The following is a 27,655-nucleotide window of genomic DNA, read 5'->3' on the forward strand; positions in this document are numbered from 1 at the left end:
TACTTTTTTAGTTTTATACATTTAAGTTGTTTTCAACAATAAAATTGGAAAAAACACATAAATATTCATGTCTTTCACAACTTTTTTGAGACAATGATAAAAAAATAATAATAGTATCTTATAATGTCATAAAAACACCATAACTTGAAGAATAAAGTGCTGAACTTATTTCAGGTCCAGGTAAAGAAATGCATTAAACTGTTACCGGTATGCATCATTTCTTGACAATTGTTTATCTCTCCTTATTGTATTAAAGCTATTATACAATAATAGTAAAAATTTTAAGTACAAATAGTATATCAAAACAATTCAGCCCCAAAAAGACATCTGGCCTGGTTCATTGGTGCTGTATATGTCCACATGTCTGTTTCAGGATCATAAACTTCACAGCTACTCAACACTTTTCTTGCTCCTCCTTCATATCTGGAATAGGATTTACCTGTAAAGAAAGTAGTGGTGTCAATGGTTAACTATAAAAATTAAAAAAAAGCCTTCAAACATCAACTTAAACTACAGGTTTACTGAATAATATGTCGAACAATTATCCGAGTAATTGGTTAGGCAAAACTGTACGATTTGACCAATCACTGATATCTGGCATGTGTGGAAAGTGAAAACTTGCAAACTTAAAAAAGAAAATTTAATGCGCCAAATTCATTTTCCAAAAGAATGTTGTCCTCTAGACCTAATGCTAAATGAAATTTCTAGAAATCCAAAAAGGAGAAGGTAAGCTGAAGTTACCTGTTTGGCTCTTAAATTCTTCTTCATAGCAACTGAGAGGTGATAGTGTTAAGACTTTCAAAACATTCAATTACAATTTCAATAATTTCAAAGTAGACCGAAGAAAATACAATAAACATTTAGTTCAGAAAAAACACTTGAATAACAGTTGAAATGACAACGTAACACAAAAATATATAAATCAGAAAAAATAATTTTGTATTAAACATTTTCAACTCACCACCCATTGCATAAATTTTGTAAAGGTGAACAAGACATTTGAAATGTGATCTTTCTTTATTCATACTCTCAATATATCTCCATGTGTCTGTCACTGGGTCATATCTCTCAACTGACCGTAAACGTCTTGAATTAAATCCACCAACTGCATAGATATAATCATCTGAAGACAAAAAGGATACTGTAATGTTATACTTCTCAATATTTAAAATAAAAAGTTTTTCAAAACATTTTTTAAAATCGACTTCAAACTTAGTACACATGTTCCCTATGATATGATCTTTCTAATTTTAATGCCAAATTAGAGTTTTTACCCCAATGTCACGGTCAACTGAACATAGAAAATGATAGTGCGAATGGGGCATTCATGTACTGGGGACACATTCTTGTTTTACAAATAGTCTGCTCAGCAATTACAGTGTATTTATTGGATTAGAAACAATTGTTAATTTCTTCCTGCTATAGAGTGCACATACAATTATTGTAATTTTCAAAATATCAACATTTCCTTTTTAAACGGGTTGAGATTAGAATTAACAGAATACCTCGTTCTCACATTTTGTCATTTTAAACATAAAACTTTGGATTAAAAGTTTTTGTTATTACTGTAATCCAATACTAAACTATATAAAGTGCTTTCAAATAAATTGGGAAATCAAATTTATATTAACTTTATTCCTTTGGGAGAAAAAAAGAAGAATGCTGAGCATGTTTATTGATTCAAATTAGCTTATCTGAAAAATTAAAGTTTGGTCATTAAGGTTTTATGGTCTATTAACTGATATTATACTATACCAAAAACTGCATAAAGTTTATATAAATCTGCACTTAAGATGATCTTATAATCTTTGTCTGATAGTATTGTACTTGATATCAATTGAAGTTAACTTTTAATAGTTTTATATACTTAAAACAACAAGAGTGCACCCACTGAAATGTCTTGCCTTCTTAAATAATCATTATGTTGATAGTTCTAAATATAAAAGCTTTATTACAATTAACTGTCACATAAACGTGTAGGACTCTAAAGTGCGATGGGGACACTAAAGTACGATGGATACGCTAAAGTGCGATGGTGTACGCTAAAGTAAGATGCCTTCATACGCTAAAGTGCGATGGTCCGCGAAAGTATAGACGTACTAAACGTACTTAGATTATGACATTAACAGTCGTTTATACAAACCAAAAATTAACTTGCTGGAAGATGAAATAAAAAAAAAATGGAAGCGAAAAGATGCATATTAATGTTAAATTAAGTTTACGTTAAAATATTGTCCATTTTATTGAAAGTATAAACGTCGGTAAAATTAATGTACACGTTTTCTAGCGTAAATCATAAATTGTCCATTAAAATATCAGTGGGTACATTGTAGTAAAATACATGTTTAAATACTCGCTACGAAAAAGAGGAAAGCTCGAACAACAACCCTATTCTCTCGCATTTGAATTAAAGCATGTACAAATAAATTTTATCTATTCTGACAATGACCAAATTTTGTATTTGAAACTGACTACCGGTAAAGTAAAAGCCTATCACATTATATGTTATATCATAGCAAACTAGATTTTGCACAAAAGACTTGTTTTTAAAATTAGTGCTGTTGAACCTTTCTCTTTTGTTCCATCACACTTTAGTGTGCTATACCATCGCAATTTAGGAAACAAACAACCATCGTACTTTAGCGTGAGACACCATCGTACTTTAGCGTACACCATCACACTTTAGAGTCCTACAAACGTAACATTAACAGAGTAAACTAAACATTGACCAATGAACCAGGAAAATGAGGTCAAGGTCAGTTGAACCATGCCAGGCAGGCATGTACAGCTAACAATTCTTCCATACAACACAATATAGTTGACCTATTGCAAACAGTATAAGAAAAAAAGACCGAAACTCAAAAACTTAACTATAACCACTGAACCACGAAAATGAGGTCAAGGTAAGATGACACCTGTCAGTTGGACATGTACACCTTACAGTCCTTCCATACACCGAATATACTTGACATATTGCTTATCGTATCTGAGATATGGACTTGACCATCAAAACTTAACCTTGTCCACTGATCCATGTAAGGTTGAGGTCAAGTGAAAACTGCCTAACAGGCATGAAGACCTTGTAAGGTATGCACATACAGATACAAATATAGTTATCCTATTATTTAAAATAAGAGAGAAATAACCATTACAAAATATTTAACTTTTTTTAAGTAGTCACTGAACCATCAAAATGAGGACAAGGACATTGGACATGTGACTGACAGAAACTTCGTCACATAAGGCATCCATATAAAAAGATTGAAGCATCCAGGTCTTCCATCTTCTAAAATATAAAGCTTTTAAGAAGTAAGCTAATGCCGCCACTGCCAGATCACTATCCCTATGTCGAAAATGTCTGCAACAAAAGAAGCAGGCTCAACAAAAATTAAAGAGCAGTAAAAATACAAGGTTTTTACTAGAAAGTGAAAAAAATGTTTCACAGGATTTAATGATTACTAGAAAATCTTGTGTACATATATTTAAGAATGTCAGGAACTGTCAATCATTAGTTCAAATTTTTATAGTGGGGAATAAACATTTCCATTCTGAAATACAGAGCTTTATATATATATAGGACCAAAAGGGACAATTACCAATCTTTCTCCTTAATTTGGCAAAAAATATAGTCTATACACTTCATATTCATTTTTACACAATAAAAGACACACCCTTTTTTCCCCTTCTGAAACAGACAATATCAAAAATGATTTTTTCTAACATAAGATAACTATTATCCACTGACCCATGACTACGGCTGAAAATCTAGCTCTTGGTTCTTGCATACTAGTTTTTGTTATCCATTTGTTTTCAGAGCAATCAAACATAAAAACAGAAGCCACAGGAAATATTTCTGATGCTGATATTCGTCTGTCCCCTCCTAACACATATAAATCATCTTTGTGTAGTACAGTCGCATGATTTGAGTAGGACTCCAACTCTTGAAGACTTGGTAACTGTTCTGCTTCACTGAAGCTGACCTCTCCATCATTAACTGTGCTATCAATACAGTAAATATCTGTTTCTGACATAATATAAATTTTATTGGTCCTTGGACAAACTGCTAGAGATCCACTCTTTTGTAAACAGTCATGTATAACTTTAGCAGCACTTGGAGCAAAACAATAATTTGCATCTTTCCATATGTTTTGTATATTGTCATATTCATAGAAACCTGGGGTAGAAGATACATATGGCATGAGACTATCTCCATGGCTCATTTCAAATGAAGTGGTAAACAATTTCCCATGAATATTAAAAACTTGTACACCTGATGCTAACACTGGTAAAGTCTCTGATTGTTTCCATACATTGTCTTTGAAGTTATATCTTTCTACAGTTTTTAATCTAGGACACATTGGACTGAAAGTAATATTAAATATATAATTGGTTCAATTTGCTTTCTCAATTACAATTCTGTAGTCAAGGAAAAAATAAGCAATAAAATGCTCTGCAGGTGCAGCTTGATACGATTGCAGAGGTCCAACCCTGACAGTTGGGGCAAGTATGGACACAACATTCAAGCTTGATACAGCTCTGAATTTAGATTGTGATCAAATAGTTGACACAGCATAGGTTTCTGACACAGAATGAAGGTGGTCTATGACTTTCAAAATTTTAAATTGGACATTTACCTTTTATGGTCCAATAAGTCCAAATAATTATGACGTCTGGCAAGGCTTTTTTTTTCTGGGACGGCTTCGTAGGAATTTTTTTTTTTTTTAAATAGCCTTGCCAGATGTCATAATTATTTGGACTATGGTCCAATATCCAAAATCTAAATACATGGTTAGATTCAGCATATCAAAGAACCCCATATATTCAATTTTTGTTGAAATCAAACAAAGTTTAATTTTGGACACAATTTGGACCAACTTGAAAACTGGGCCCATAATCAAAAATCTAAGTACATGTTCAGATTCAGCATATCAGAGAAACCCAAGAATTCAATTTTTGTTAAAATCATACGAAGTTTAATTTTGGACCCATTGGACCTTAATCTAGACCAATTTGACGGGACCCAAAATTAAAAATCTAAATATACACTGTTAGATTCGGCATATCAAAAAACCTAAATAATTCAATTTTTGATGAAATCAAACAAAGTTTAATTTGGACCCTTTTGGCCCCTTATTCCTAAACTGTAGAAACCAAAACTCCCAAAATCAATCCCAACGTTCTTTTTGTGGTCATAAACCTTTTGTTTAAATTTCATAGATTTTTATTTACTTATACTAAAGTTATTATGTGAAAACCAAGAAAAATGCTTATTTGGGCCCTTTTTTGGCCCCTAACTCCTAAACTGTTGGGACCAAAACTCCCAAAATCAATCCCAACCTTCCTTTTGTGGTCATAAACCCTGTGTTTAAATTTCATAGATTTTTATTAACCTATACTAAAGTTATTATGTAAAAACCAGGAAAAATGCTTATTTGGGCCCTTTTTTGGCCCCTAACTCCTAAACTGTTGGGACCAAAACTCCCAATATCAATCACTTATACTAAAGTTATTGTGCAAAAACCAAATGTCTTTTGACGACAACAACGATGACTTGATACCAATATATGAACGGAAAATATTTTTTTTGCAGCCATATAAAAATAAAATACCAGGACAATTTTCAAAATATATAACATTAAGGATTATTAGAAGGTTCTAATGATTAAAAACATGGAACACAAGTTTCAATAATGAACAACTGTTAAAATCTCCCTATCTCATTCGCTATAAAACCAGCTTCAATCCACCATTTTCTACTTTTGTAAATGCCTGTACCAAGTCAGGAATATGACAGTTGTTGTCCATTCGTTTGATGTGTTTTATCATTTGATTTTTCCATTTCATTAGAGACTTTCAGTTTTGAATTTCCTCAGAGTTCAGTATTTTTGTGATTTTACTTTTAACTACAGAAGATCCACATGTGTGTGGTCATATCACATCCAAGACAGACCTCCAACCTGAACATATGCCTTACCTATGCTTTACTGACTCTTCCATGGTTATCAAAAAGACAACAGCAGACCACCTCTTGTAAAAAGTTCTGTATACACCATGGAAGTGGTCTTATACAGTTTGCAGACTTTCATATTGACACAATATCAGTCCTTGTATTACTTAAGTTCCACTGGAATCTCTAATGCATTGAGACTGAATAGGGAGAAATGCCAAAACTTCAGTTTAAGATGAGGTTACATAAAGCCTTCTACATGTTTTCCTGGAATCTCTAATGCATTGAGACTGAATAGGGAGAAATGCCAAAACTTCAGTTTAAGATGAGGTTACATAAAGCCTTCTACATGTTTTCCTGGAATCTCTAATGCATTGAGACTGAATAGGGAGAAATACCAAAAGTTCAGTTTAAGATGAGGTTACATAAAGCCTTCTACATGTTTTCCTGGAATCTCTAATGCATTGAGACTGAATAGGGAGAAATGCCAAAAGTTCAGTTTAAGATGAGGTTACATAAAGCCTTCTACATGTTTTCCTGGAATCTCTAATGCATTGAGACTGAATAGGGAGAAATGCCAAAACTTCAGTTTAAGATGAGGTTACATAAAGCCTTCTACATGTTTTCCTGGAATCTCTAATGCATTGAGACTGAATAGGGAGAAATGCCAAAAGTTCAGTTTAAGATGAGGTTACATAAAGCCTTCTACATGTTTTCCTGGAATCTCTAATGCATTGAGACTGAATAGGGAGAAATGCCAAAACTTCAGTTTAAGATGAGGTTACATAAAGCCTTCTACATGTTTTCCTGGAATCTCTAATGCATTGAGACTGAATAGGGAGAAATGCCAAAACTTCAGTTTAAGATGAGGTTACATAAAGCCTTCTACATGTTTTCCTGGAATCTCTAATGCATTGAGACTGAATAGGGAGAAATGCCAAAACTTCAGTTTAAGATGAGGTTACATAAAGCCTTCTACATGTTTTCCTGGAATCTCTAATGCATTGAGACTGAATAAGGAGAAATGTCAAAACTTCAGTTTAAGATGAGGTTACATAAAGCCTTCTACATGTTTTCCTGGAATCTCTAATGCATTGAGACTGAATAGGGAGAAATGCCAAAACTTCAGTTTAAGATGAGGTTACATAAAGCCTTCTACATGTTTTCCTGGAATCTCTAATGCATTGAGACTGAATAGGAAGAAATGCCAAAACTTCAGTTTAAGATGAGGTTACTGTGAAAGTACTTTAATTCGTGGGTATCAATTTTCGTGGATTGAGCAATATTTACATGTTCGTGGGTTTTTTAATTCGTGGATTTTATTTTATTTTTTTTAAATTAAAAATTAAAGCCTTTAGAAACGAAGGTTACAAATGTTTTGAATGGTGGAAATTGCAAAGTAAGCATTGACCCCTGTAAATTGAAGTGATAACACTAATGAACCCATGATAAAGTGATCATCAAAGGTGTAAATTAGGCCATAAACATGTCACCTAAAGAAAATAGTAACATAAAAAATGATATAAACGTATCTTAAATTTTGAAATAATTCTTATCAAAATCAAGCCCAGTATGAATTTATTATTTCCCATATGTACGAGCACTATGAGGATATGAAATGAATACTTTATCATACTAGCATATCAATACCAGAAATCTGACTTTCATCGATCAAAAATATTTTTTATGAGAATTAAAAAATCAAAAGTTGTACAGTTTAGGCTATTAAAGATTAAATGAGTATAATCCTGCATGTGGTTGTAGTTCTGTGACTGCTATTAAAGTATTCTCAGATTTGGCGTTATTCAATATATTTTCAAGATTATATCAGTAGTCAAACCTACCGACGGGGATCTTTCCATGTCTTGATTTGGACAATGGTTGTTTTATTTCGTTGGAAACTTAAATTCGTGGATAAAGTCATCCACGAAAACCACGAAAATTGGTACCCCACGAATAAAAGTACTTTCACAGTACATAAAGCCTTCTACATGTTTTCCTGGAATCTCTAATGCATTGAGACTGAATAGGGAGAAATGCCAAAACTTCAGTTTAAGATGAGGTTACATAAAGCCTTCTACATGTTTTCCTGGAATCTCTAATGCATTGAGACTGAATAGGGTGAAATGCCAAAACTTCAGTTTAAGATGAGGTTACATAAAGCCTTCTACATGTTTTCCTGGAATCTCTAATGCATTGAGACTGAATAGGGTGAAATGCCAAAACTTCAGTTTAAGATGAGGTTACATAAAGCCTTCTTCACGTTTTCCCCTTGTTATTTTTGCCTGTTGTTGTTTTATAAGTTCCCATTTTGGATAAGTTACAGTGGGGTAAGTACTTTTTGCTTTATACAATATAATAATTTGGCTTAGATGTGGTTTTTGTTATCTTTTTCACTGTATCTTTTGTTATCTCTTTCACTGTATCTTTTGTTATCTCTTTCACTGTATCTTTTGTTATCTCTTTCACTGCATCTTTTGCTTAAAGTATAGGCATTATCCTATTTTGATTTTTTTTATGTAAATTTTGTTACTAAACTGATTAAGTTTATATGGAGAGGATAAGATCTTAAAATTGTTTCACTTTGTCCTTTGTCACAAACTCATGTGGTCAGGAGCTTTGTCAGTGGTTGTCAATTCTGATATTTGTAGAACATGGTGTTTATGGATTATCTTTAATTGATTGTTGCTAGTAATTTAGCATCAAATATTTACATATTCTTGATAATTTTTTATCTATTTGCAATTTTACTGACTATGACTAACAGCTTGGCTAAGTCGTTTATTGTATAGACATCTGATTACTGTGTTTTGGTTTTTCTTGTCGTTTGGTTGCTATTTCATTGAGTATATCCTAAAGCTTCTTTTATTTATATCTCTGTAAGCATTTAATGGCACAACTAAATTCACTTTTTAAGGTAAGAGCTAGTTTATGTCTAAGTTTCCTTACCCTGTTCTAGATTGAAGGTAACCCCCAACAACATAAATACATTGTATTGGGTGACGTGGTGGACAGTCCTTATCAGTACTTCTTCGGAAATTAATTGATGTCATTATATCTGAAAAATCATCATAATGTTACTCTTTACTACATATATGGTTCTCTTAAATGTACACTTATTTTCATTTATTTAGCACTTTAAAATCAAAATTCAACACTGAAAACACTTTCAACAAATATATCAATGTAGCAGTTCAAATGAGCCTAGATCTCTCATGTGATAATTAATTAGTGCATTCAGATCTAGCTAACTTTGACCTGATATGCAGTTTAATAGGGAGAAGCTTTGTCTTAAATAATTATTGTTTTCAAAGTACAAATGTTTTTCCTATCGAAGGTCATGGTTTTCTCCAGGCACTCTTGCTTCCTCCACCAATTAAAACTGGCTGCAATGAAATATCCTAAATGCAGTGCTTAAAAGTGGCGTTAAAACACCAAAAATCAATCAATCAAATCAAAGTACAAATGTTACTCAACTTGATGAATCACAAGGGAGATAACAATCAAACTTGTTTATCATAAGGGGGATAACACTTAAACTGATCAATGATAAGGGAGATAACACTCAATCTGAAAAATAATATGGGAGATAACACTCAAACAGATCAATTGTAAGGGAGATAACACTCAATCTGAAAAATAATATGGGAGATAACACTCAAACTGATTGATCATACCATAAGGGAAATAACACAAAAACTGGTCTAACCTAAGTGAGATAACACTCAAATTGATCAATGCTTATGGAAATAACATATAAACTGTCAATGATAAGATAGAGAACACTCAAATAGATCAATGCTTATGGAAATAACATATAAACTGTCAATAATAAGCAAGAGAACACTCAAATTGATCAATTATAAAGAAGATACTACTCAAACTTATCTATCATAAGGGAGATAACTAGTGTTGTGAATTTCGATAAACAATAACTAATGGAGTACTCATTGATCTTACCAAATGATACAGTACTCGCTCAGGAATATATCTACAACACGGAAACACAAAAATTTGTAATTTACATTTTGTGGTTTGTTGTTCAACAGACAAAAAAACCTCTGCATAAGTATCTGAGAAAAGAAATTACACACCATAATTAATCAATATAATTTAATGTTAACTTTTTACAAATTGTGATATGTTTAGTTTATAGTGTAAGCCTAGGTATAGCGGCTATAGCCCACATATTTTTGGAGGCATTTTAAATTACTATTCAGCACAAGCATTCGAAATTAAATGAATTGTATTTACTAGATATATATGATATCCTAAATCAGTGATGTCATCTTAATTTTTCCAACAATGTTCTCAAGAAGATATACTTTATATAATGAAGACACCAATATTCTAACAGGAAACTGATTAATTGAGTATCTAACTTGTCTAACATACAGGATAAATCACCCTAACTGATCAATGATTAGAGAAATAACCCTCTAACTGGTCTAACATAAGGGAGATACATTTGTATCACGATAACTGATCAATGAGAGAGAAATAACACTAAAACTTATCAAGGATAAGAGAAATAACCCTCTAACTGGCCTAAGTTAACATAAGGGAGATAATTCACAAGTTGATCAATCATTAGGGATATAACAAAATAAACTGTACATGACAAGTGAATGTGAACTAGCCATATTAACTTACCCAGATTTTCTTGCATAAACATCATTTGTTTTAGTTCATTGATAACTTGTGAGGAGACATGAATCAGTTTGACCAACTTCAACATATCTTTGAAACAGTCTATTCTTTCTGTCACATCATGTTCTAACCACCTGACTACACCCTTAAACACATCATCTTCTCCATTGTTACCTATAGGAAGACAAATATGAATCAATTAAACTAAGAAAATTTATAGTCAACATAACTAAAAATAAGTATTTTAAAAAGCTGTTTCAGAAATAAATGAATGATAAGGATGGAGGGTTAGAAGGCACTTCTATATTTTTGTATTAAAAATTTGCATTGATCTTTCAAACATGCTTCATGATGGATATGCTCCAAATTAAAATTTATTATTTACTGGATGTCTAATGGTTGTTCGTTTTTGAGGCTTGTACACAAAGGAGTAGGTCCGGTAAGGACCAATTTTTGCCTCAAATTTCAGGTTCATCTGACGAAAGATTTTGACCACTTTTTAAACACTTAAGGGTCTTTGAATTAATTAGTTTAGGCGAAAGATTTTAACAGATTTAGTCATTAAAAACGATCCAATTAAAGCTAAAAAAAATGTCACTTTTCAGATGGTTTTTGGAAAAAATGAAAGTGGCCGCATCCGTGTTCATCCTCAATCTTTATATATATGTTATGTATTATCATAAAATACAACTTACATTTCAATATTAAGGATGAACACGAATGCAGCCACTTTCGTTTTACACGAAAACCGTCTAAAATTTAACTAAAATGCTAGAATAATGAGGATTTCAGTAATTTAGCATGACTTAATGGTGCTAGTACCGGATATATGTGCATTGTATTGTCAAAAACAGCCCATATTTATGTAGCAGAAGCATTCTACTGTCCAATAAATAACTAAAGGTTTACATTTTAACAATTTTGTAAAACTGCTATATTTTGGGGCCAAAAAGGGGTCTTACTGAACCTACTCCTTTGTAATGTGACTTCCTGCAAACATATTGATTGTTTTAATCACTTCTAGGTATGATTCTTATTCATTATAATTATACCTAATGATAAGTCTTCAAACTTGAGAATTTTTCCAAGCCTTGATGATGAAATATTTAAGAATTCTTCAGTTTTTACTATAACAGGAAATCTTCTTTTCACTAAGCAAATAGCTTTCACTAACAATGTTGTACTGCCATATGTCTCTGCAAAGTCCCACATACCTATAAAAAAAAAAACAATCATTATTAATGTTAAATTTTAGGAAGCTTTGTAGTCCAACATACCTATTACAAATACAATGTAGAATATTAGGAAATATATACGCTTATTCTATGACTGATATTTCTTCTGCTTTCACCATCAGCATGCATAATATCTTCCTTTTATTTTTTTTATTAAAAACTGTTATTGATATCATGTGACAATAATTTATGTGTAATTTTAGTGCAATAACAATGTCCACAAGTACTTCATTTTAGAAAACACATAAAACAGAAACCTAAACAATTGGTGACATCCAAACTTTTCTCCATGTACAGGAAACACTGTTCTTTAACATCTCTCATTTGAAGTAAATCTGTTAATACGATCAAATCTTGTACTGTGTCATTGGTTACTGCAAAACAAAGTGAAAAGCACATAAGCACTTAGCAACAAACAAGAGCTGAAAAAATAGTGAAATGAAGCTACTTTATTACTTCAATTAATGTTAAAATGCTATATATTAAAAATAAATTTAAAAAACTTCCATGCCTGTTTAAATGTTTACAATTTGTACAATGTTAATTCAAATAATGGGGAGATAACTCTTGAAAATAAAAATAAATAATAATATATCTGATACATGTAATACATTTTGTACATGAATTAATATTATAGAGTGTATACACCTTAAAATCTGTATATTGCATTCTGATAAAATAGCTTTTCTTAGTAGAATATTTTGTTGACTTTCACAAATTCTTTATTTTTTCACCTAATTGGTATGTAACTGGTGATGTTTTATATGACAAGTATTGTCCAATGTCTCACACATATATGTATATGCATCATAATGAAACTCTTATATAATACATGTATGATGAAATAATGGTCAAAATTGGAATTCAACAAACACACTCCTATGTTACTATTTAGATTTTAGATATATTAGAAAATTCCAGATGACACATGATTTATTAAGTTAAGGTTATCTCATCATAGTGAATACCAATTTTTCTTGATATCGTGGGTACAGGTGAACCATGAAATTAAATATTGACAAATAACAAATGTTCTATAGGCTTGTATCCAGAATTTGGGAAAACCATGAAATTAAATGTCCACAAACATGTAAGTTATCCTTAATCCACAAATTGGTAACAACGAAATTGAATATATCCACAGTAACTACTTACCAGACAGAGATCCTGTATACATGTAAAGTAATAGAGATTTCAAAGCTTCAGGTGAGGCTTCATCTAACTGTATATGTGGCATGGATTGTGATGATTCTGATAAACCAATAGTAAACATGGCTTTAAAGTAGTCACTGTAGATCAACAGCATGGAACGATGGGCATATATTTCTTCATTATGACACTGGAATGAAAATTGTAATTTTAAAATGTAACACATAGCAATGAATTTATTTGATGTTTTCGTTTATACGTACTACTCACATTATATATTTTCCCTGATTTTAACTTTCCTCAGTACAAGAACTTCTATTTCTTGTTTTGGTTTATACATACTACTCACATTATATACTTTCCCTGATGTTAACTTTCCTCAGTACAAGAACTTCTATTTCTTGTTTTGGTTTATACGTACTACTCACATTATATACTTTCCCTGATGTTAACTTTCCTCAGTACAAGAACGTCTATTTCTCACCTTCATGAATATACAAATATAAAAATTTTCCTACCTTTACATTTTATGAGATATGAATCTGGATATAACCAGTGTATTCCAAACTCATGGAATGAGCCAGACAAAAAATCATTTGGACAGACAGAAATTTTAAAATATTTTGGTTGAATATATAGTAGAAAAGTCCAAATTTCTCTTTCGGTCAGACAAACCCTAAAACAGTTTGTCACAGACTGTATGACCATGAAAGATCTATGCATTATCATGATTATCTAACATGTGTAATGACCAATCTTCAATAACTTAAACTTGTAATGTACCGGTATATAAGACAAAAAAAATTACCATAAGTTTAACATCACACAATAACTTTAACTTGCAATGAATATAAGGCAAAAAAAATTACCATACATGTAAGTTTAACATCACACAATAACTTTAACTTGTAATGTATATAAGGCAAACAAAAATACCATAAGTTTAACATCACACAATAACTTGTCCTTCCACAGATTGTAGAATCCATCCAGAACAAGTCCACCAACATTCTTATTGTTAATTTTTATTCCATTATCTGTAGCTTTTACAACCAAACTTTCTCTGAAAATGAATCATAAACAGATAGTTAACATAATTTATAAAAGCTGTCTTAATATAATGTATTAAACCATAAGCAATTAAGTAATCATGATAATAAAACTACATTAATCCTTTTCTAAAATCTTCTTTAAACTTGGTTTTCTGGGTTTGAATAGGACATAACATGTTTTTTCAGGTGAACTTTTCCAGTGAAAAACTATAAAGTATAGCTGTTTGTTCCGAAAAGGAAAACAAAAAATGTGTAAAATGAGTGAAAATTTAGTAATAAATGGTGAAAAACATATGAAAGGGAGATAATACTAGTTTTGGCTAACCATCAATGTGTTCTGTTACACAAGTAACTCTTCAAACCTGTACAAATCATGTTGAAAATAAGTGTAGTATTTACATTGTTGATATTTATCAGTTCAAGTTTGTTTACGTTAATCAGCTGTCGGTACTATAACTGTATGCATCACCGGATGCAGTGACATGAGTTATGACTTTATCTTAGATTCCCACGATATGTATTTCTCCTTAATGATATTTAATGCTTGTTATAAAATCATGTGTATTGCTGTAGATGCTAGTTAGTTTATATTAAACCATGTAACCATAAAGTCGTATGTTTATTCCAAGGTGCCTTGAGCGCATACCCGTAGCCAGGTGGGGTTCGAGGGGTTCGGACGAACCCCCCCTTGAAAACTAATAAGCACTGTTAAAGTCGATGTTCTGTTCGAATTGTGACTGTTAAAGTCGAGTTTGTGAGTCAAACGAACCCCCCTTTGGAAAATCCTGGCTACGGGCCTGGAGCGCGTACACTACAATTTGGCGACGAGGAAAATGTATTTTTGTAAATGGATTTAGAATCCGGGAATTATTGTTTAGATATCTTATTCGGTGAACGTGATTACGAAATTATTATGGCAAAATTACTGGATTTACCAACTGTGCAATCTTTTGATTGTAACGGAGAACAATCTTCACTTTCGCAAAGATGGACTAAATGGAAGAAAAGTTTCGAATATTATATGACCGCATCTGGTGTATCCGAGGGAGCACAGAAACTAGCCTTACTTTTACATTTAATTGGACAAGATGCACAAGACATTTTTGAGACATTCACTGAAACAGGAGATACATTTGAAGATGCCGTGGCAAAGTTCGACCAATATTTTCTTCCGAAGAAAAATCAGCCGGTAGAAAGACACGTATTTGGGTCATTTTAAAAAAATGTCGAATTTTGAAATTGAAAAAAATATTAAAAGTTACTTATTCAAACAACCCTCTACATAAGCAAATCAAAACAAACAGTACTTTAAAAACAACATATTAAAAGATGCAATCTTAATGATGTCATACAAGAATATGTTGAAACATTTTTTGATCGGTGGTACATTATTTTGTCTATCCTGTTACCATTTTCAAAAGAAATTTTGGGCTATTAAGAAAAGGTTTAGATAAAATGTTAAGCTTGTTTTACGTAGACAATTAGATGGTTTTCAAGATATTAAACTTCTATATATATTCATTCTGTAATATGATAGATTATTTGCCAATTTTCCAGGTTGTACTGAAAAATGCCTCTAAAAATTGGTTTTCAAAGGTTGTAAAAATTACCACCAGTAATGCAAGTCTAAGATAGCAATTTATATTGTTCGGCATTTTTTCACCCTTTCAAATAAACCCAACATCAAGTAAATCCCTCATAAGTTAGTTTACTTTTCTCTATATTTCATTGGTAACAGGAACGTACGTTTCTGATATATTACTATATAAAAGTCTATCCTGTTACCTTTTTGTCTATCCTGTTACCGATATCAGTATTGCACCTGCGAATGCTTAATTGGGAAGATTAAGACGTTATAACCTTACGATGACTTCAAACAACGAAATATTTCATTCGTTTTCCACCTATATGTTAAGATAAAAAAAATAACCACGTTTTTGTCTACAATTGTCTATCCTGTTACTGTAACCATGGCAACCATTGTAACAGGATAGACATAACAGGATAGACAAATTTCTTCGTTTTTGATTGCTGTTGTGAAATAACTACTCCCTTTGGTGAAGTGATTATGTTTTTCTATTGTGAATTTGGTTTCCAACACGTTATTGCACTTTTTACAAGTATACTGTTGGTGTATTTAATAAAAATTGGTGGTAACAGCATAGACATGAAAAAAAGTACGCTATATTTTTTTCACTAAATGTCTTAAAATTTCTTTTCTCTACACTGTCGTTCAAGAAACGAGGCGTTTTAAATGTAAAGATTACTTTGTACTTTTGAGATCAACACTGACTGATTCAATATTCATAGGGAGAATAATTTAACGGCTGATTTAAGTAGCGGTAACAGGAAAGACATGAACCTCCTGTACGCAGATTCGATGTAGTTTGTAGATAATATGTTACATACAATGATAAAAAAGCTACGATTTTTCGTTAAAGTAATATTTAACGATCTTAAAAAGTCCCTTTTGCAGATATCAAGCTGATCAGAAAATCGCAAAAAAATCATTTGAAATGTGTTTTTCTGACACTGTACGCAGACAAATACCCCCAAAATGGGTCGTAAATGCAGTTTAATCTTATCAAAATAGATGTAAGGTGTGTTTATTATTAATGTTCTGAATCACAAATCTGACAAGCTTTCATTTAAACCATTACAACTGAAATTTCCATTAGAAATAAAAAAGTTAGCATGGGTGTACTGAAAATTCGACATTTTTTGAAAACGACCCATTTCGTAAATGTAAGCAGAACGAAAACGAGTCAATTGACAATTACGTAACAAGACTTAAAAACTTAGCAAAAACTTGTGATTTTGGAATAATGCTTAACGATGCCATTCGAGACCAGGTTGTTGATATGTGTTATTCTGCAAAATTAAGACGCCGACTTTTGCGTGAAAAGGATTTGACACTTGAAAAAGTACAAGATATAGCGAGAGCAAGTGAAGCAGCAGATCAGCATTCCGCACAATTTGAGGAAGTTCACATAAACAGAGTTCAAGTTAAACGCGACTTTAATCCAGCGAGACACCAGAGACATGACTATAATAATCACTCTAAAAGAAAAGATATCGAGTGCCATCGATGTGGCCGTACGGGGCATATAGCTAGAGAATGTACAGTTGCCATGGATAAGACGTGTCACAAATGTGGCAAGAAGGGACACTTTGCAAAGAAATGTAAGAGCAAGAAGACAACAAAGGAACAAGGAACGTTTTACAAGAAGGAAAAAGTTAGATACATGGAAGAAGAAAGTTCCGACGATTCAGAAGAATATGTATTCGCGATTGATCGATCCTCCGAAAAAAGGATTACTTTGAAAATAGGAGATGTTGTTATTCCATTCTTAGGCAGCAACCATTTGATTTTCTGGGGGGGGCTATGGTTTTTTTTTCTGGACAAATTTTTTTTTTCGCCTGCGGCGAAAAACAATCTATTTTTTTCGCAACAAGTCGAAAACAATTTTTTTCTTTCAATTTTAGCATTACATATAGTGGCAGCTGAGGGTGAAACAAACATTTTTTTTTTCTCATAATCAAAAACAAATTGTTTTTTTCTCCAAAAACTGGAAACAAACTTTTTTTTCCAAAAAAAAACATAGCCCCCCCCCCCCCCCCCCCCAGAAAATCAAATGGTTGCTGCCTTAGTTGATTCTGGAGCTACGTGTAATATCATAAATAGTGAAATAATGGGCAAATTAAAGAAATGTGGTGTCAATAAAATTCCGATTCAAGGTGCCTTGAGCGCGTACACTACAATAAGCAAATAAATTTCTGTGATATTACATCTAAATAGGATGAAAAATTTTGTCCTGCATATTTTTTTAGTTGTAATCTCTGTCCTGCATTTTTATTTTTCACTCTATTCGGTCCTGCCTTTTTTTTTTTTAGTTTATCCTGACTTTTTTTTACCTAAACATGCTAAATTGCCATCCTGACTTTTTCTTTTAAAGTGTCTCATCCTGCCTTTTTTTTAACTCAAAATTCCCGTCCTGCCTATTTTTTTCAAATTTCATCCTAGCCCCCCCATAAAAATCAAATGGTAGCTCCCTTAGTTCAAAACAGCAATAAGACAACATGTGTTGTGTTTATAAATAAATGCATGATATGTGTTCATCGAAATAAATACAATGTACATTGGTGTTTTTGTTTTTTTTCTCTGTTTGGCACTTTTTACAGAAAGACAATACTAGCGTAAATTGGCTTATTGGAAATTCTACATGATGCATTATATATAAATAAAAGTATGCTACAAACCGGTAACTAAATTTAACAGTATTTTAAATTGAAAAATTCTTTGAGTAATTTCTTTTCTCTTATACTTTCCTTATATTATCACCTTAATAAGTAGATAATAAAAAAATATAACTTGTCGAAGAAGTGTCTTTTTTATTTCGTTGTAAAATTATCTCCCTTTGAAATCAGTGCTTCAGTAATTATTAAGGAAAACTTACTCACTTTACTAGTACACACACATGTTTTTTCTCAAAACAAAGCAATAAATCATTCCTACATTCCATTATAATTACAACTAAATTACTTGTATATGTAATATCACTATGATTGAAAAATGATAGCTTGATTAAAATCAAACTCTTTATATAAGGGTATTTTTCCTTTTTAAATAGGTTTTCAATATGATGAAACCTTGAGATAAAACTATTTAAAAGTCAAACATTGCAATTAGATGGGGACAGATTTTTTTATTTTATTCACTAAATTTGCATTTCAGTAATAATTAAGGGTTCATGGTGTACAGTTGCTGTTGATAGATATTATGTAGGTATTCAGATGCTCCATCGCTTTTACAACAAATTTTTGTTTAATTCGATTTATTTGAGGTGGGCAAAATAAGCAAATAATCATAATACAGCAACTGATGAACATGCAATACAAAAAAAACAGTAAAAACCTCTTTTTTCCAGTCATTTTCACAATTTTCTACAGATTTGAAAACCGGATGTTGACATTTTTCGGAGGATTTCTATTTGAAGACTCTAGAGGGGTTCCAAGTTAGAAGGAATGGCAACCTCTGCGAATACCACGTTGTTTCAGACTTCACTTAGTCAAATTTTGGACAGTTGGACTGTCCTCAAGGTACATAATGCTTAATATGTACGGTTTTTATACGCCCGTCAAAATTTTGACGGGACGTATTATGGTATACAAATGTCCGGTGTCCGTCCGTCTGTCTGTCCGGCTGTCTGTCCGGCGTAAACATGTCGCACTGTAACTTGAGAACAACTTATCCAAATTTCATGAAACTTAATATAGTTGTTTCTTATAATGGTCAAATGATCCGTATACTTTTTGGTGAAAATAAGATTTAAACTTTTTGAGTTATGGCACTTTGTAACTACAACAGCCTGAACAGGGGTGTGTTTTTTTTCACATGTCGCACCGTCTCTCAAAAACGATTCTTGATTATAGTTTCAAACTTTACACACTTCTTAGTTATATTAATCTTAATATCTGTATACTTTTTGGTGATGATTCAAAATTTCATTTTTAAGTTATTGAGTATTTTGTAAAAAAGGGGGAGGGTTTTTTACATGTTGTGCCGTATCTCAAAAACAATTTATGATTATTGCTTAAAACTTTACACACTTCTTTGTTAAATTAATCTAAAGATTTGTATATTTTTTGGTTTTGATTCAAAATTTCATTTTTAAGTTATTGAGTGTTTTGTAAAATAAGGGGATGGTTTTTTTTACATGTCGCGCCGTATCTCAAAAACAATTTATGATTATTGCTTGAAACTGTACACCCTTCTTTGTTATATAAATCTAAAGATCTGTATACTTTTTGGTTTGATTAAAAATTTTATTTTAGTGATACTTAGTTTTTTGTAAAAAAACAAAACAGGGTGGGGGGGTTTCACATGTCCCGCCGTGTCTCAAAAACAATAAATGGTTATTGCTTAAAACTTTCTCAGAAACTATTGATGATTATTGCATTAAACTTCCACACAAGATGTCGAGCGTATCATGCGCTCATGGCGCAGCTGTTTATTTTTCCATGGTAAACCTAGTTCTATAATTTATGCCGTTTCTAGGTTAAATCATGACAAATGATCATTTCAAAAGTGACCAAATGGGATACATGTATACATATATGATATATTTTCAGTTCTCTTTGAGTAATAAATCTACACTTGTTAGACATATACCAAAAGGTGTAGAGATGAAGAGTGTCATATTTTTGTGTTGCAATAATATGAGGCAGGCATTACCTGTAAATGGGGACGAAGTCTATATGAATTTTTTTTTTTGTAACTTACATATTTGTTAGAAGAAAAGAAATACTGTAATGTTTCCGATTTTGGTTTTGTTGTTAGGGATTTTACTTGTGACGTTATGTCAGTTATGACTGCATCAGATAACGTTAATTCATACATGTACCTTAGACAAAGAATTATTAAAATTGAAATATTGGTATTGTGTTCCTTGAGTTCCTATATTTTACTAGACTATTCAAAGTGTCACGACAACGAGACCGGAAGAAGGAAGTAGATTTCTGCGTTCTGCACAAAGGCGGGAATAAAAAAAAGCGACAAAAAAATTTGAATGATTTTGAGTTCATTCATTCATCATGTTCACTAGTACAATGAAAATTTCCCGAAATTTTTTATTTTTTTATTGATTTTTATTGATTTTTCTATTGTAATAGGGGACTTCGTCCCAATATTAATGTTCTTGCATTTGAATTTGAGATAAAATTTGGTTTTCTGATGGGAGCCAACTGTGCTCCTCGTGTGCTTTCAAGATTGATTGATTGATTTATTTTGTTTTGGTTTTTTAACTCCACTTTTAAGCACCTCATATAGGCTATTTCCTGGCTGACAGTTTAATTGGTGGAGGAATCCTGAATGCCCTGAGGAAACCACTAACCTTCGATAGGAAAACTGACAATTCTAGTCAATTAAGATTGGAGTTCAGTGAACCTGCACGAGCGGGGTTCAAACTCACAACTAGACTGGCTAGTGATTACACAATACAGTAGTAACTACTTAGACCAAGAGGCCAACCAGGCCCCTACTTTCAAGACATGACAGCCACATTTCAATGACGTCTATAGGATGTGTCAACCCTACCACCCCCTCATCCATAGGACATATCATCCTTATTTTAAGTAGTATTTTTAGCTCACCTCGCCCTTCGGGCCAAGTGAGCTTTTCTCATCACTTGGCGTCCGTCGTCGTCCGTCGTTAACTTTTACAAAAATCTTCTCCTCTGAAACTACTGGGCCAAATTTAACCAAACTTGGCCACAATCAACATTGGGGTATCTAGTTTAACAAATGTGTCCGTTGACCCGGCCAACCAACCAAGATGGCTGCCATGGTTAAAAATAGAACATTGGGGTAAAATGCAGTTTTTGGCTTATATCTCTGAAACCAAAGCATTTAGAGCAAATCTGACATGAAATAAAATTGTTCTTCAAGTCAACATCAATCTGCCCTGAAATTTTCAGATGAATTGGACAACCCATTGTTGGGTTGCTGCCCCAGAATTGGTAATTTTAAGGAAATTTTGCCGTTTTTGGTTATTATCTTGAATACTATTATAGATAGAGGTAAACTGTAAACAGCAACAATGTTCAGCAAAATAAGATCTACAAATAAGTCAACATGACCAAAATGGTCAGTTGACCCTTTAAATTTTGTAAATTTTGTAAATTTTTATTCGTTTATGATATATATGCCGCCCATAGACCAAGTTGAGCGACACGGGCTCTTTAGAGCCTCTAGTTTTTAGTTGTGGTTATAACATAAAATTTAATTTAATTTTACACATACAATACTACTCAATGTATATTTGTATCTGCTTGCATTGGGTGCTGTGTTTTTATAGTGATCTCAATTTGTGTTTCCTTTACAATTTCTAGATGACAGCATAGTTAATACTTATGTGCATCAAAGCAATTAACAATCTTTAATTTAAAAATTATCTGATTTATACTTTGTTTTTATTTCAAACTAAACTTAAAAAAATATTTTAAAGATGACAGAAATTGATCTCCCATTTGGATGATCATTCTTACATGTATTATTTTCCAGTTGGTTTTTTTTTGCAAGATATTTTAAAACATCGAGTTATAAATGCAAGTCAGAAAATTATTTCAATATTGTATTAGATAATTTCATAAAACACATTTATACATTGTACATGTTATATTTATAATGTGCATTCAAAGAGTATAACAAATAAAAAGATGAAAAAATAAGTAAAAACAATATAAAACATTTACAAGTGATCCTAAACATTTACATGTAAATAAATAAATTTACGTCCAAAAAAAAACCATGGACAATGACAAAGTATGTACGATGTTGTCCTACATGTTAATTATATGTATGGCAGTTAGATCTTTTCAAGGTATGGCTGACACATTGTAGATCCTATGAACGTCATGGCAATATGGACATCAGCTTATATTGCAGATTAAATTTTAAGATTTTCCTAACAGATACAAATTCCAGTTCAAACTAATACATGTAATACTAATATTGATTCAATGTACTGTACATGTTTAAACAACACTTGTTTATCATGTTATATTTCCACATATAGTTGGCAGTGGAGCATGGGTTTGGTGGAGGTGAGAGCAGAGAAAAAGCTGAATGGATGGTATTGGCAATAGATCAGTGGTTTAAAGAAAATAGTATGTTATTTACATTAATTTAGAAGCTGAGTTACTGAATTTGTTCAGTCATGTTCACTTAATTGTTTGCATGAATTTAACGCTTTAATTTCAACAAATTTTAACTTATCCTTTTCCAATGAGGTGAAAAAGTGAGAGAAAAAAAACCACAGAAAATAAGTTTAATAATAAAAACATCGATGTGATAGTATTTGGATTTTAGAAACAAGAGGACAGAATTTTTCTAAATAACAAGTATTTTATACTGACATGATGGAATTCACATGTTTTTATTGACAAAATATTCACATTTAAATAACAGCCATACGTTCTGTACTCTTTGGGAAACTAATTTACTTTCATATATAGATAATGTATTACAATATGTTTATATATTGATAATGAGTTGTTTCTTTTAATAGAAAACCTGGATCCTTATGAAGTAGAAGAATTTCTAGCCGATATCCTTAATGCAGAATTTGATACAATAGCAGATGATGGTAGTTTACCTGAGGTAAAGTCAAGCTCACATTCTCTTAGTTATACTTTTAAAATAAAAGTAACAAATAGATCAGTATGTTAAGGATGTATTCTTCAGTCTCGTTGAAATCTTGTTCTGGAAATAATCATCAAAATTGGGTACTTTCATCATGTTCATAGGGCCGTAGCAAAAAAGGAAGTGCACACCTCATGATTTTTTCTTCACCAATTATTTTTTTACAGTCATATAAATATAAAACCCAAAACTTAGGTTAAGAAAAAAAGTTTAATACTAGAAATTTTGGATCTGCAGAGGTTTACATCCTTAAAACAAAATAATCTGCAGACCAAATTTAAAGTCATTCTTTTAAAAAGAAATTGTTTGAAAACATGTACCGTTTATGTATGACCAAAAATAAATTTACCTTAATTAAATTAAGCATATTGAAAAATTCAAAGTATTGCCTATTGGCAATCAGGAAGTGGGTATCTTAGTGACAAATTGAAACAATTTTCATTTTTAAAAGTGATGTCTTTCAGAGTGTATACCTCCCCTTCTGTTTCCTGAGCATTGTAAATTATTAACTTTAGACATGTGGAACTTTGTCTGATGACTCCAATCATGAGGCTAAAAAATATAATTAGGTTTCCCTACCAGCCTTTCTTGCTCTAAATGTTCATGTGTATCTGTACACATTTAAGCATAAGTACTATTTCCCCTATATAGTGTTTGTAAGATATATTTAAAAAAATGTTCAGCCAGGTAGATTGATAAAGTATATTTTTTATGAAGTAATTGATACAAAAAACTGAACTGAGCAGCTAACTTTGTAAACATGGTAAATGTTTGACCTTTCAGATTGTAAACATGGTAAATGTTTGACCTTTCAGATTGTAAACATGGTAAATGTTTGACCTTTCAGATTGTAAACATGGTAAATGTTTGACCTTTCAGATTGTAAACATGGTAAATGTTTGACCTTTCAGATCATGCAGATTGTAAACATGGTAAATATTTGACATTTCAGATTGTAAACATGGTAAATGTTTGACCTTTCAGATTGTAAACATGGTAAATGTTTGACATTTCAGATTGTAAACATGGTAAATGTTTGACCTTTCAGATTGTAAACATGGTAAATGTTTGACCTTTCAGATTGTAAACATGGTAAATGTTTGACCTTTCAGATCATGCAGATTGTAAACATGGTAAATATTTGACATTTCAGATTGTAAACATGGTAAATGTTTGACCTTTCAGATTGTAAACATGGTAAATGTTTGACCTTTCAGATTGTAAACATGGTAAATGTTTGACATTTCAGATTGTAAACATGGTAAATGTTTGACATTTCAGATTGTAAACATGGTAAATGTTTGACCTTTCAGATTGCTTCAATGATATGTGGTGTACACAGACTATGTAGTAACGGAGATGAACCTGCTGTGCGGCAGAGATTACAGCACTTACAAAAACCCTCTCTAAAACAGTGTGCCAGAGCTCCTAGTGATGATGAGGAGGACAATGTATGTGTAACTCAAATATCTTAACTTCTTTTACTCTTTTTTCTTTTCTTTGGCCTTCTTTTACTTTAAGGGTCCCTATACTTTAGAGTTAGCGTTCAGTCATGGTTAGGGGATGTTCTAGTTTAAGGTTATGTTTTAGGGTTAACGGTTTGAGCTAGTGTTAGTTTTAGGTATGGGTTAGGGTAAGGTTTGGGGTTAAGGATAGTTTAGAATAGCTCTATATGGGTTGGGACACCTAAAGTAAAAGAAGGCCGATAACTCAGTCAATTTAACATTTAGGTAACATGTAGTACAGTTATATTTTAACATTTAGGATAGTAAAAGTTCTTTTCAAATCTACAAGTTCAAAACTCATAGGAACAACAACTGATGAGCATATTTATACATCAACATAAAAGGTTGTAATGTCACTAAAATGTAGTTTCTATTTTAAATGTTATTGGTAAATCTATTTATAGTTTTACGTGAATTTTAATAAGCTATTTCTACAGGATGAAGATGATATGGATACAGGCCCTACACATCACCAAAACTCAACACACCGCCAGAACTTAACAAATCACCAAAATCCAACACAACCATCACAGTTAGAAGGTGCCTCATCAGAATCTATAACAAATGGAACAACATGTAAGTAAAGATCCTGTAAAAATATTTACAGAATAGAGTGGTTGATTTTTAGCTTAACTGTACATATATGTAGCTGATATAGAATAGGAAATTTAATCAGTAATAAAGTTATTAATAATTATAAAGCCAAGCTAGTAAAACAGGATTTATTAGTAAAAACGTCATCAGTAGAAACAACTACATCTAAATTTAAAAAGATTAAAAAACAGAACACTTAAAGAGTAGAATGAGTGCATTGTCATTAGTTCTTTCTAATATATTCACTAAATCTATAATAACTCCATATAAACATTATAAATCACAACAAAAATAGAGTTAACCAAAAAAAAATATGTTAATAATATGTTTAGAAGATTAAGATTACAAATTCATCATTTATTTCAGCAAATGAATCAGAAATGGAAGACGATGGATGGACAACTGTTCACAGAGGAAAAAGAAAATAACTTGTTTAGTATAGACATTATGTTGATATTTATGTGAAATGATTGTATAGTACTTATAAATGACAATGTTCACTGCTTTAAATTTGAAAAATGTTGGATTGTATTTTAGTAAATGTACTGCAGATTTATTTGATGCTGAAAGTGTGATCGATACATTTTAGGAGATACACAGATACATGTATCATCGTTGGCTATTATTGATATAATTGAAATGTGCTTAAATAATGCTCTAGATACCATGGTATTGGACCATTGTGATTTCCAGTCTAAGTAGTGTATAGCTATCCCAATTATAAGTGTGTTAAACCTGGTTTTTTCCTCCAATGATTATTATAATGAAAGACAACCAAGTATAGTTTAGTCATCTGTTCTCGATAGTAATCAGTTCTTGATAGCAATGCGCATGGTTAAAATAAAAGTAGTTCACGAAATCGCACATGTTTTCAATAGTCGGTTTTTCGAGGACAGAATAAAAACTCGCTTTAAGCATGCATTAATTTCAACATTTCAAGTTTTCAGACATTTTACAACAGTAAAAATAATATTTTCCAATTTTAACCTACTTTTCCTTATTTCAAAAACAACCCCAACTTCATCCCCTCGGTTCATAAATAGCAGGTTTTCAAATGTAAACAAAACTTAGCTATAAAAGAAGGTCAAGTCCACATACGTAATACACAATAGTAAGATGTGGTGTGACGTCGCTGTTGAAAAAAATCTATGGAACGCAGTTTGTGCCATATGTTATGAATTTTGAAATTAAATTCAATTCAATTATCGGAAAAGTGATGCCCTTAAATATTGTTACTGTGACAGTAAAATATTAATAGCAGCTGTGACAACATCTTATAACATATAAGAATTGGTTCAATAATTTAAAATAATCTAAAATATATATATTGAAGATTAATATTCAATGCATATTTTTGTCCTAGAGTGATAACTCCTAGGATATTGGTTAAAGATGCCTCAATTGATGGATAAGGCTAAAGTTCACCAAAAAAAATATGTTTCTAGAGACAAATGATAGTTAATTGATACTTTTCTTCTATTTGCTCAATTTTAAATCTTCTATTAATATCAAACATGCTTACCATACCATACTTTTCACACCTATTGAGAACTGATGATGTATTGCACACAATGTCAAAATTGAGCACAACAGATTTTTTTATTTTTCTTGATTTATGCAAGAGAAAATCGTGAGGATGATAGGAAATGAATAAAAGTATCTACTAAATTAACACAATCAGCTTTGACCACATTTATTTGAATAACTGGCCCTATGGAGCAAAAATTTGTTACACTATCGAGAACTGATAACGCTAGGATATACTATTCTGAATACATTTGACATAAAATCATTCATGTTATTTAAAGTAAAAATTTATCCAACTGATTAGAACCAGTTTAAATGCAAACAAAAAAAGAAAACTTGAGTAATTGTGAAAGTATTTAGGCATCAACTGCTTTGTTTTGATGTTCTGAATTAGGTATACTACTTTAACTTGAAGAAAATATTAAGAACTTTTTGTACAATGTACTGTTTGTTTATGTGTATGTTTGATACTGTTGATAAGTTTTATTGAAAGATAGTAAATGCAACATGAAGAAATAAACCATTTTACAAAACCATTATATTTTCTTCTTTGTGTTTTTATAGATAACTTTAAGGATGTACTTAGGTGAGGTTTTGGAATTTGTGTCAAATGTTCGGACACCTTGGTGTTTTTCCATATAATACAATGTAAAATATTTTGCCCCATAACACCCATTTATTTTTTCATATAAGACTTAATAGCTCATAAAAAAGTCATTTACCAAAAATTTAAATGATTCTTGATTTTCTTTCTTTTGTTTTGAGACCCAAATAATAACAATGCAAAAAAAACGT

General features: G+C 31.5%; 2 protein-coding genes across 2 annotated transcripts; one reads left to right on the forward strand and one right to left on the reverse strand.

Moving 5' to 3' along the window:
- On the reverse strand, window positions 1-19,034 carry LOC139522146 (kelch-like protein 12). The gene is made up of 10 exons (XM_071315811.1): window positions 18,949-19,034; window positions 13,918-14,044; window positions 12,988-13,171; window positions 12,090-12,206; window positions 11,650-11,811; window positions 10,601-10,771; window positions 8,897-9,005; window positions 3,746-4,362; window positions 962-1,123; window positions 1-439 (listed from the first exon to the last, which is right to left on the reverse strand). Exons 1-10 carry the CDS (start codon window positions 18,963-18,965, stop codon window positions 300-302), a joined length of 1,806 nt encoding a protein of 601 aa, XP_071171912.1. The 5' UTR covers window positions 18,966-19,034; the 3' UTR covers window positions 1-299.
- On the forward strand, window positions 18,852-27,396 carry LOC139522162 (pre-rRNA-processing protein TSR2 homolog). Its single transcript, XM_071315812.1, has 6 exons — window positions 18,852-19,133; window positions 22,609-22,699; window positions 23,101-23,192; window positions 24,548-24,685; window positions 25,177-25,315; window positions 25,700-27,396. Exons 1-6 carry the CDS (start codon window positions 19,059-19,061, stop codon window positions 25,759-25,761), a joined length of 597 nt encoding a protein of 198 aa, XP_071171913.1. The 5' UTR covers window positions 18,852-19,058; the 3' UTR covers window positions 25,762-27,396.
- Window positions 27,397-27,655: the final 259 nt, after the last annotated feature.

Source organism: Mytilus edulis, chromosome 1 (genome assembly GCF_963676685.1).
Source record: "Mytilus edulis chromosome 1, xbMytEdul2.2, whole genome shotgun sequence".
NCBI lineage: Eukaryota > Metazoa > Mollusca > Bivalvia > Mytilida > Mytilidae > Mytilus > Mytilus edulis.